The sequence below is a fragment of the Nansenia antarctica genome, assembly GCF_963989245.1.
Source record: "Nansenia antarctica genome assembly, chromosome: 9".
Classification (NCBI taxonomy): domain Eukaryota; kingdom Metazoa; phylum Chordata; class Actinopteri; order Argentiniformes; family Microstomatidae; genus Nansenia; species Nansenia antarctica.
Window position 1 is genome coordinate 39,077,695 of NC_137679.1, and position 12,724 is coordinate 39,090,418.

The window sequence follows — 12,724 nt, forward strand, 5'->3', positions numbered from 1 at the left end:
ATAATCACATTAATAATCACTGAAAACAAGCTACAGCAACATCCCACCACAATTGTGAGTCCTCTATGCTAGATCACAGCTTCTCAACCCAGGCTCTGGTGTTAGCCAACACAAATCCATTCTGCATCAACTCTATAATTGCCTCTCCGCTGTTGGGTTGAGTCAGATGACCTGACACCATTTAAAAAGTTCCAAAGTGCTAATTTCAATCGATCAATCAATCAATGTCAGACAACTTTTTAAGTGGTTTGCCTCAAATAACCTAATACACCTCAGGCGATGTTTCAGTTGCGTTTAGGAGGTCAATCACGTCCTTAGTTACGATGTTGTTTTCCATGCCCACAATGTCCCAGAAGCACACGAAAGGTTGAGAAACCGTGATGTCAAAAATAACAACCCCAATCAACTATTAATTCAAACCAGGTTTGGACACGATCTACATTAATCTCTGTTTGATCTCGTTTTATCTTTGGTGGACCTAATACTGCACCTCTACACTGTCGGTTGGTGGCTCACCCAGACGCCAGGCCTCAATACCGGATTGACACCTGGCTGGGTCCATACAGTAAGTCACAGAGAGAGGGAGGGGGGGAGGGAGGGAGGGGGAAGAAGAAAGGCTTCAATACAAAAATCAAAAAGAGGAAAAGAGGATGAACAGGTGCAAGAAGAAAGAAGAAGGGAGGCAAAGCAGCATGAGAGCCTCTTCATCATCATCCTCCTCCTCATCATCACGTCTTATAGAATAAAGATAACTAGATCATATTACATAATCTCTCTGTCTCTCTCTCTCTCTCAGAGCGCAGGAAGAGCAGCTGAACCGGGGTTCGAGTGTCTGTCTGTGGTGAGGATCCTCTGTAGTGTTGTAGGGTTGGGGGGGGCGGGGGGCTTCTCTCCTTCACTACCAGGGCTCTCCACCAGAGGGCCTCAGCAACCAGGGAGAGGGGGTGGGATGGATGGAGAGAGGAGGGGAGGAGAGGAAAGAGATAGAGAGACAGCTGAAAGACCTGAGAGAATGTCTACAAGCACAAATGGTGAAGCACCGTGATGAACAACAGAGAGAGAGAGAGAGAGAGATGGAGGGATGAGGATGTCTCCCTCCTGGTGAGAGAGGGAGGGAGGAAGAAGGAAAGGAGGGAGGAAAGGAGGGAGGGAGGGAGCAGAGTCGACGTGGTGGGCGGGATCATTGCCGAACCTCGACGTAATTGGCCGGGAAGAGGCCGTAGGCACCGCGGCACACCCCCCTCCACCAGCCCTCGTCAATCATCTCGATGTTGGTGATGATGTCATCAGGGTCGAAGGAGATCTCATCATCGCCCGCTGAAACGCAGAGAGACGGTGGGGGGGGGGTTAGTTGACTGGCTGTGCAGGCATATACACACACACACACACACACATTCTCTCACACACTGGTACACAAACATTCTCTTTCTCACACACACACACAAACACACACTATGGTACACAAACATTGTCTCTCACACACACACACACACACTAAGGTACACAAACATTCTCTCACACACACACACACACACACACAAGGAGCAGCATTAGTTTAGGCTCCTCCCCCTCTCACCTGCTTGGTAGTCGTACAGCGCCACCGCGGTCACGCCCACATCCTCCCCGTACTCATAGGACTGGGCCTCTGTAACACACACACACACACACACACACACACACACACACACACACACACACACACACACACACACACACACACAAGCAGTATTGAGTGTTGGGATGATAATGAAAGGCATCACTAACATAATTTCCTGTCTGTCTTTCTATTCTACAAAAGCATGTATCTGTCTGTCTGTCTGTCTGTCTCCCTGCCTGTCCACCTGTCTATCTACCTGTCAGTCTGTCTACCTGTCAATCTGTCTACCTATCTCACTTCCAGTTTTGTCAGGAGTCTGGTACAGTCTGTCTGTCTCCCTGCCTGTCCACCTGTCTGTCTGTCTGTCTGCCTGTCTGTCTCTCACCTCCAGTCTCCTCGGGGGTCTGGTAGAGCGCCTCCTCCTGGGCGGGGGCTGCAGGCTCCTGGGGCGTGGCCTGGGGGAGGGGCTTGGAGGCGGGCTCAGCCTCGTACAGCTCCTCCCCGTTCTCCGGCGTCGCCTCATAGGTGGGCTCCTCGTACACCGCAGGCTCCTGACACGACCAGCAGGGGGAGACAGAGGGTTAGAGAGCAGCAGCCACTGTGGTCTCCATGGTGACATGAAGTCAGATAAGTCACAGGATTTCGAAACACAGCTCCTTTTTTTGGTGACGTGAACAAGATGGCGGAGAACAAGATGGCGGAGTAGAAGCCTCGCGGTTACTCTCCCTTCAATTTATCTAAGCAAACATTTATATTTATGCCACGAAATCTGATACTAAGCTACATCAGTTGAACGTTTATTAGTCTGTTTAGTCCTGTCCACAATGGCTACTCGTACGCGCAAAAACAAAGATACATTCGCTATGCCGATGGACGACGACGAAACCTCAGAGAGCGCTCTCACAGTGGCCTCTCTCGAGGCTACACTTAAACGCTATTTTAATATAGCAGAGAAAAACTCCAATGACCGATTCGACCGGCTGGAGACCCAGCTGGGATCCATGGAGGCAACCCTGACCAAACACGAGAAGGAGATTAGTGTACAACGCACTATCACCTCCAAGCTACATGAGCGGGTAAGGGAATCCGAGGTCACTACCTCTCAACACAGCAGATCACTAGCTCAGCTCGAGTCCAAACTGGCATCCTTCGAGGATAGGAGCAGAAGGGACAACCTAAGAATGATCAATCTAAAGGAGGGAGAAGAATCGGGGAATGCAATGTCCTACCTCACTGCCAACTTCCCAATATGGTTCCCCTCCCTGGCTGACAAGCCGCTGGAGATCATGCGAGCTCACCGCACCGGGTCTCCTCGAGCGTCTTCACCACATCCCAGGTCCTTGATCATTAAATTCCTTCGCTTCACAGACAGAGACCGCATCCTCCAAGAATCAAGGAAAACTCCCGTGGAGATCGCCGGGCGCACCATCCGTTTTGCAGCGGATTACAGCGAGTATACTTCTAAACTCAGACGTCCCTGCTATCCGATCATGCACCGGGCTCGGGGACTGCGCTGTGAGGCATTCTTGCTGTACCCCGCGGTCATCAAGCTCATCCACAACTCTGAACACCATCTATTCCACGAACTATCAGAGGCAGAGAAGTTCCTTTCTTCACTTGAGGACAATTCCTGATCGGGGTAAGGCTCTTAACAAGAGCTCGCTCTAGACTTTGTTTTTCAAACGATAACTGTTGACGATAACATGCTGGACTTGTTTACTTCCTGGTGGGGCGTTACTCACGGAGGACGTCACTCCAATGACTCTCTTTGTTTATTTCTATCGTGTAGCAACTCAGTGAGTGTAAATCCGGCTAACATCGCTGTAAAACCACTATAGTTATTATTTTTGCTTTCTATTTACTGTAAATGCTGATCCAGCTGTATGGTGGCTGACTGTGTGCGACACATTTCGCAATCTGAACTCTATGATAGGTTGCTGACTAATCAGATTGAATAGCGGTATAATAGCCTAATGTTTTAAGTTTGCCTGTTCCACACAACCTTGCTTATTTGAGTATTTTGAACATATGGGGTGTCCCAATTTACGTATGACATTATAGGTAGCTTGAACACAATTATTGTTTTTTATAATAGAACTGAATAAATATATAATTTCATTGCTGATGGCTTTATAACCCCAATTGATACTTGAAAATTATTTCTTTTTTTCTTTGGTTTCTAATTCTGTATTATCATTATTTTTTATTATATATGGTAATTACTCAAACAAGGAATAGCTACAAGGGAGAGGGAGGGGTATCTGACTATCTTTTCTTCACTGTCACTTTTTTGGGGGGGAGGGGGGAGGTTGGGTGGGCTCTGGATGGACCTTTTTGTCCATTTATTTTTTGGGGGGGTTGGGGAAGAGGGGTGCCGATTGGGATTAGGGGGCAAGGGGTGGGTGGGCTATGATCATGGGTCTTATGGGGGGGTTGGGGGGGAGGGACAGGATCCTATGGTTGGAGCTCTTCGGTTAGTATCTTTCACTTTTTTCTTTTACCAAGATAGCTATGACTAACATTACACTTCTGTCTTGGAATGGGCGGGGCCTAAATATCCCTCATAAACACACAAGTACCTTAGACTTCCTACAGAGAAAAAAGATAGATGTGGCCTTCTTTCAGGAATCTCACCTATTGGAAAAAGATGTTAGTAGATTACAGAATAAATATTACCATGTAATTGCCTCCTCCTCAATTACCAAAAAAAAAAGGGGAGTAGTGATCGTTGCCAAGCGCAGTTTTCAGTTTAAAGATCTAGGATCTGGGAAAGACTCTGAGGGCAGAGTAAGCTATATAAAAATGATGGTAAATGATAAGAAACTGGCCTTTGTTTCAGTATATGCACCAAATTCCTTTGATATTGGCTTTTATGACTACTTAACTAAATTGATGTTTGATCTATCTGATTTTGGTTTAATAATAGGGGGTGACTTTAATGCTGTATGGCTACACACGATGGACAGAACTGGGGTTAACGAGGGGAGAGAGCAACACCTGGCGTCCTCTGCACTAAGGAAATGGGCTAGTGACTGTGCTGTGGTAGATGTCTGGCGTTCTTCTAACCCCTCCGTGAAAGAATTCACTTGTTTCTCCTCTCGACACAGATCATTCTCTCGCATAGATTATATTTTTATATCCAAACATCTGTATGATAAGACATCAGATTTTAATTTACTTCCTATGTCTCTCTCTGACCACAGGGCGGTCTTTGGCAGAGTAGCGATCTCCTTGAAGCCTAAAAGGGCTCCTCGCTGGCGCTTTAACTCCACCCTTTTGCAGAATGAATCATTCCTAAAGGAAATGAAGGAACAACTTGATGAGTTTATTGTAATTAATAAGCCATCTGTGGATGATCCTGGTATTCTCTGGGATGCGGTGAAGGGGTTCATTAGGGATAAAACTATTGGTTTTGCCTCTAATCTACACAAATCCAGATTAAAACATATTCAAGACTTAGAAAAGAAAATTGCTGAACTGGAGATCACAATGACTCCGCATGTTACCCCTGAGCTAGTTCTTGAGAGAGAAGTGTTATTTAAAGATCTTAACCATCTTCTCAGACATAGAGCGGATTTCCTCATCCATAGAACTAGACAAAACCATTACTTGCACAGCGCACAGCCAAGCCATTTACTAGCCTCAAAACTTAAAACCAATGAACAACTAGCAAACATCTCTTCAATTAAAAGTTCTACAGGTACTTTGTGCACTGATCCAACAGAGGTTAACAATAACTTCTGGGCATTCTACTCGGCTCTATATACTTCTGAGATTGATTATAATGATCAAGCTGTTAGTTCTTTCTTGAACCCCTTACAGCTCCCCCAGCTTTCCCAAAATGACTCCCTTGATTTAGATTCTCCTATTACGCTATCTGAACTATACAAAGCTCTTTCATGCATGAATAAAGGCAAGTCACCAGGGTTAGACGGTCTACCACCTGAATTGTATCTGGCCTTTTGGCCCCAAGTTGGCCCCTTGCTATTGGGAATGATTCATTCTGCAATCAAAAATGGCTCCTTCTCCAAAAACAACAATATAGCTATAATCTCTTTGCTCTTGAAAAAGGGGAAGGACCCTACTGACTGCGGAAGCTATCGCCCCTTGTCAATTTTAAATACAGATACTAAACTGTACGCCAAAGTTCTAGCCTCTCGACTGGAACCATTTATGACTACCTTAGTGCATGAGGACCAAACAGGCTTCATTAAAAATCGCCTTGCCTCAGACAATGTTCGCCGCCTTCTCCATATTATTGACTCTTCGAATATTACTGATTCAGCAAATGCTATTCTCTCACTTGATGCTGAGAAAGCCTTTGATCGTCTCGAGTGGCACTTTTTATGGGCGGTTTTACGCTATATGGGCTTTGGAGATCATTATGTGGATATGATAAAACTACTATATTCTAACCCGACAGCAATGGTTCTGACAGGGAACACATGCTCTAAACAGTTCCCAGTATCCCGCAGCTCGCGCCAGGGTTGCCCTCTCTCTCCTTTGCTGTTTGCCCTATCTCTGGAACCTGTGGCCCAGGCCGTTCGCCAGTCAGTCACCCATGATCCTATTACGGTCCAGAACACCAAACATCACATATCTCTGTATGCTGATGATATCCTTCTTTTTATTCAGAATATCCCTCAGTCACTCCCTCACCTTCTAAACATCTTTAATAATTTTAGCCGAATTTCAGGTTACAAAATTAACTGGGGAAAATCAGCTCTATTGCCACTGAATGCCTCAGCTAGACAGTTAGATATCTCACTGAACATCCCAGTGGTCCAGAATATTAAATATCTAGGTATCACTATCTACCCCTCAATTTCAAACACAGTATCAATTAATTATAAGAATGTGCTGAAGGAGGTAGATTCTGATCTACAAAGGTGGAAAACTTCACCCCTCACATTTCATTCCCGTATCTCAGTTATTAAAATGAATATTCTTCCACGAATAAACTTTTTTAGTTCCATGCTCTCTCTAGCCCCTCCAAGTGGTTATTGGAAGAAACTACACTCTATCTCTTCTCATTTTATATGGAGGGGGAAGAAGCCCAGACTCAAATTCTCAACCCTCCAGAGGCTAAAAAACGAAGGGGGATTGGGGCTACCAAACTTCGAATGGTATTATTGGTCCTTTGTGCTGCGTCCTCTCTCCACATGGTTTGATCCGGCTGCTCGTGTTTCTTGGCGCCCCTTAGAGGAAAACATTGTCCATCCTCATAGGTTACAAGATGTAATATACTGTAACATTTCTATTAAACAGTCCAAATTGAAATTCGGCTCCATCATCACTGAATTAATCTCAGTTTGGCGATGCGCAGAAAAGCTCTGCAAAATCTCAACCAAATGGTACCTCCATTCGCCTATATTTAAAAATTCAATTCTCCAGTTGGGAGGCCGTCCAATCTCATTTCCCCAGTGGAGTGACAAGGGAGTTCACACATTCTCAGATTTATTTGGGGCTGAGGGTCTCCGCTCATTCCAAGACATTCAGAGAAACTTTAATTTACCGGGTACGTCCTTTTTTTTCTACCTTCAATTACGTACAGCTATGCGCACATACGGGGTACCCTGGAATAGCTCATTAGACATACATCCATTTCACATAGCATTCACCAGACCCAGGGGTCAGGTCTCAGCTCTTTACTCCATCCTGGTTAAGGCTTCTTTAAAACCATTACACATTGACAGAGTGTGGAAAGATACTTTATCACACAATAACTTAAATTGGCAATTAATTTGGCAAAACATATCCCTTTCCTCCAGAAATCCCAACCACCAGGTTATCCATTTCAATTTTACTCATAGGACATACTTCACTCCATATCTGCTACATAAAATAAAGACCATACCTTCACCTAACTGTACTCTTTGCACCCGAAATACAGTTGGCACCTTTTTTCATATGGTATGGGAATGCCCGGGAGTGGCTGATTTCTGGAGGACAGTTTGTGATGCTTTGTCCCTGATCCTGTCCAAACACATTCCACACTCACCATTAGTCCTATTGTTAAATGACAGCTCAAACCTGGATCTAAACATCAAACAAAGACGCATCTGGCTGGCCGGCCTTACAGCAGCCAAAAGGCTTATAGCTTGCAGGTGGAAGTCACCCCATTTCTTGACTACGCAGAGATGGATATTAGACTTCATTGACATAGCCAGCATGGAACACTGGATAGCCAACAGGCATCATGCAATTTCGGACAATGTTTCATGCTGGGACCAAACTATAACCATCCTCAAGACACTATTATAGGCTAATCGATTTGCTCCTTCCATAGGGTCCTGTAGGGAGGGGGGGGGGGGGGCGGGGGGCTGTGATTGGGTGGGGGGTGGTGGGCGGGGGGCTGTGATAGGGGGGGGTGGGTGGCGGGGGGGTTGTGATTGGGCGGGTGGGTGGGAGGTATCTGGCGGGAGGGACATTTGTGGGAGGAGGGGTAGGTGGGGAATTATTGGGGTAAAGGGAGATTGGGAAGGGAAGGGGAGGGGGGGGGGTTGAAAAGTTTTATGCGCATTTTGTATTTGTACTGGTAAACCGTATTTGTGTTATTCTATTTTCTCCTTTGTTTATTTGTATGTTACCACTCCCCTTGTTTTACTCCCTGAAATAATAATAAAAAATTGATCACAAAAAAAAAAAGGATTTCGAAACACAGCTCCACACAAACAAGTTAACTTCTAATCAGATCAGAGCTTAACTCTTTCAGTGCCAACGGCGAATAATGTCACCCGCAAACTGTCAACATCCTAGAGTGCCACGGGTGACTTTATTCAGTGAAAAAAGCTGAAATGATGATGCTTCATTTTGTTTTGTAGCCAATCAGAGTGTTTTTGCTAGGTGGAATACCACATAAAACAGTTGGCACTAGGTGGTGAGTGTTTATGAAACTCTTTGGCAGTTGGTAAGTTAATGTCAAGGGGTGCGTTTGTAAATACGCTCTGGAAATCTGCTCTGGTTTCAACTGAAATCAGTTCATTTCCGAACAGTCAGTCTAGAGCACCCCGGGTGCGCTCCGGCGCTTTCAGAGCATATTTACAAACGCACCCAAGGTAAATATGGTGCTAGTGTGTACACTACTGAAGGACCTCACTTCAAGGACTCCTAAAATCAACCTCTACTCCACCTCTACACCAGGGGCCTCATTTATAAAACTGTTTATGAATCCCAAAGTTTGCTTCAAAGTGGCGTACACCTTTTCTGTTGTGCGTACGCAACGTTTATAAACGAGGCCCCAGGACTAGGGATGTCCCGATCCCATTTTTTCACTACCGATACCGATACCTGGGCTTCAGGTATCTGCGATACCGATATCAATCCGATATTTATATTTATTGTTTTACTCCTGAATAATAACAAATACTTCCCCAGTATAGTCCACAACAACAGTTGGCTATTAAAGACTGCCAGCCTTTATTCAAGCAACAAAAACAGTACTCTGCAGTACTCAGTGACCAACTGGTTTAAAGTTAAAACTTTGTGTTTCGGGGGCTATCTGTGAGTAGAACATGTTGATGTATTTTGATGTATTGTATTGTTTATGTATGGTTGGAGGGTTATAAGAGGTGCTGATGTGATGTGCTGATCTGTGGAACGTAGACATTCGGGATTGATGTATGTATGGGGAAATGTCAGTGTCTTGTATTGTGGAATGTGGCTGTAATAGTATGTCTAATGTTGTTTGTTGTGATCTAATAGATCACATTAGCCATGTCACTGTTTCCTTGTAGCTAAGAACCTAGCACGTAGCACACAGCACCTGATCTGCTAACTGAGGACAACCTTTTATTACAACTGTGTAATAAACTTGAACTTTTTTATAAGACGCTCTCAGTGCCTCTTTGTTGAGGGGAACCTGGAATTACTGGAGGTTACATTCTCTTACAAATGGCAAATCAATTATAGCACCCTTTTTAAAAGTGTAGCCTAGTGACGCTGCTGGTGAGACCAGAAACCAGTCGCAGAATCAAAGGGGTGTCAACAATATCTGCTTTTCGTTTTTTTCATAACAGGCTTCAAACTTGAAGTTTTAAAGTACCACTCGATATAATATACAACAGTTTAACGATCACTAAATACTTATAATCTGTGGGTTGTCGGTAAGTGATACCTGGCTTGTAAACATACTTTTGTTTTAGAACGAAACGTTAGCCGCTAGCTGTTAGCAGCGTTTTTAGCAGTCACGATTCTTGAGCAAAACATTGATACAAACAAACAAATTTTTTTCCGATTTCAATGTATGACGCATCATTTGAAAGCTTACCATCTGTAGTTTCAGACTATGTAAACAACCGAAAAATTACGTAAGCAAATGGTTTATGATTTCACCAGCTAGCATCATGACATTGTCAGACTCATTACACACAGGTAGCTACTAGCCAACTCTCATACCCGTGACCACTGACTACTACTGTTGTCATCACGTGAGTGACACGCCGGATCGCGAGCCCCAGATCGCTGCCTATTTTTTTTCTGGTGCGATCTGCGATCCAGCATTCAGGACCAATATCGCGGCGATATGCGATATCAATATCGGATCGGGACATCCCTACCCAGGACACCAGCTGATTGGTCGTCAGAGCTGTCACTCACCTCGTACACGGCCTCAGCAGCGGCGGCGGGGGCGGCGGCTGGCTGGACGGGGGGGGTGGGGCTTGGCGTGGGGGAGGGGGCTGGGGCGGGAGAGGCCCGGGCGGGAGCGGGAGCGGGGGAGGCAGGGGCCGGGGCCGGGGCGGGGGAGGGGGGCCGGGCCTTGGCCTCCTCCTCTATCTTGCGGCGCGCCTCCTCCTGCTCCTGCTTGTCCTTGGCCTGGCGGCGCGTCCGGTCCTCCTCCAGACGCTTCCTGTCCTCCTCCTCCTTCTGCTTGGCGATGTTCTCAAAACGAGCCTTGATGCTGCCTGTGCTGCTGCCGGCTGGGGAGGGGGGGGGGGAGAGAGAAGGGGAGAGAGAGAGGGAGGGAAGAGAGAAGAGAGAGAGGGAGGGAGCGGGGAGAGATAGAGAGGGAGAAGGGGAGGGAGGGAGAAGGGAAGGGAGGGAGAAGGGGGAGGAGGGAGGGAGGGAGGGAGAGAGAGGGAGAAGGGGAGAGAGTGATGGAGAAGGGGAGGGAGAGAGAGAGAGAGAGAAGAGGTCAGAATCAAATAATTGGTTCAGGCAAAAACAGTAACATAATATCATATTTATTATTAGCCCGCCTCAAAAATGAGGCTCTCTACCAACGAGCCGATTAGCTAACTGTAGCTAGCGTTAGCCGTCAGACAAGCCAAACAGACACACACACACACACACACACACACTTCCCAGTAACGTACCAGCCTCCACAGGCTTGGTCTTCTGGTAGGCGGGGCTGGGCTTCTCCACGTCCTCAAACGTCCCTGCACTCTGCAGCAGGACCACACACAGGAGAGAGTCAACACACACACACACACACACACACACACACACGGACAGACGGACACACACACGCACACGGACAGACGGACACACACACACGGACACACATGGACACAAACACACACAGACAGACACGAACAGACACACATAGACCCACACACACACACGGACACACACACCCTACCTTGTCCATCCTGTCCTTCTGGACACCAAACTTCCCTCCGAAGCCTTTGGAGTAGTCTGTCAACAGCAGAGAGAACACCAGGGGTCAGAGGTCAGCATCACCCTGACCTTTAAGGTCATAGTTCACCCAAAATCTGAAAGTTTAGTGTTGAGTGAAAATGAAACCCCTGGATGAAAGGTGGCTCATGCACACCTGAGAGGAGAGGAGGAGGAGCTAAAAGAAAGAAAGGAACTCGCAACGTAAAGGCTGGTGGTCGGGCCACTGAAGCGGGCGACGCCATTTCGACTCAAGCTCTGTGCAGGACAGGTAGCCATCTCCTGGTGTGTGTGTTGCAGGGGGGGGGCAGCGATGGGGATGGGGGGGGGGGCAGCGGTGGGGAGGATGCTGCGCTGTCAAGGCAGCCATCATGCACGTGGTGGGCGAGAAACAAACAAAACGCTGTCACAGGAGTGGTGGTGGGGGGGAGTTAGAGAGCTAGGCGATATCCATACCTCATTGTTATCATGAAATCCATGTTCCACAATGGGATCTCTGGATTTCAGTCATTCAAGATAATATAAAATCGAACCTCCTCTCTCTCTCTCTCTCTTCTCTCCCTCCTCTCCCTCCTCTTATCTCTCTCTCCGTTCAGCCAAACTGTTCTCCAGTGTCTGCAGCCCAGACACTGGAGCCGGTCCACAGGGGACAGACAAGCTGAGCCAACAGACACTTCACACATCGATAACACCCTGAATTATCACCAGGGGAGGCTGGTGGAGCTAGATATGAAGAGTACATTGAAAGAGCTCATTGTAATGCATGGAACGTAATGAAGAAGGGTTTGATACCTTTGATTGATATCATTCCTCATTCCTTTCCACACATTACAATGTAGCCTCCCCTGACGATCACCATGACGACATCGCCTGACCCTGTGGGTGGTGCTGCTGTGTGTGGAGAGCGACCAGGATGGGTGGGGCCACGGGGGGGGGGGGGGGGGGGTCACATGATGCCAATAAAAGCACAGCGGTGAAAGAGAGGTAAGGATGATGAAAGAATAAAAGAGGGGGAATTTGGGTTGGGGGGGCAGGAATGATGGGGTGGGGGGGGGGGTCAGTGCCTTGCTGGGACTGGTGCTTGGCCAGGCTCTCCTTGTGCTCATAACCCAGAGCACACTGGTCCTGCTGGGCCACGTCTACCCCGTACCGCCCGCCGAACCCCCGCTTATAGTCTGGAACATATATAGAGACATGGACATAGACACACACACATATACACAGAGACATGTACATAGATATAGACACACACATATACACAGAGACATGTACATAGATATAGACACACACACATACAGACATGTACAATGGGCAAGACACTGAACCCCAAATTTCTCCCTGTGAGCGGGCCGGCGCCTTGCATGGCAGCTTGCCGCCATTGGTGTGTGAATGGGTGAATGAGAGGCCGTTGTGAAGCGCTTTGGATAAAGGCGCTATATAAGTGCAGTCCATTTATTAACTACTACAGTTGTCCACGACTTATCCAAGGCATCTGCTATCACTCTCACGACC

At 46.9% G+C, this 12,724-nt stretch overlaps 1 protein-coding gene across 1 annotated transcript in view; it reads right to left on the minus strand.

The window, feature by feature from the left end:
* Positions 1 to 926: 926 nt before the first annotated feature.
* The window catches only part of cttn (cortactin), a 21,720-nt gene continuing 9,922 nt past the window's right edge, over positions 927 to 12,724 (minus strand). Inside the window, exons 10-15 of the mRNA XM_080539236.1 lie at positions 11,178 to 11,233; positions 10,912 to 10,981; positions 10,196 to 10,515; positions 1,983 to 2,148; positions 1,577 to 1,645; positions 927 to 1,317 (exon numbers count right to left, since the gene is read on the minus strand). Coding sequence (XP_080395362.1) covers positions 1,181 to 1,317; positions 1,577 to 1,645; positions 1,983 to 2,148; positions 10,196 to 10,515; positions 10,912 to 10,981; positions 11,178 to 11,233 — 818 coding nt within the window. The 3' untranslated portion in view covers positions 927 to 1,180. The remainder of the gene's footprint in view (positions 1,318 to 1,576; positions 1,646 to 1,982; positions 2,149 to 10,195; positions 10,516 to 10,911; positions 10,982 to 11,177; positions 11,234 to 12,724) is intronic.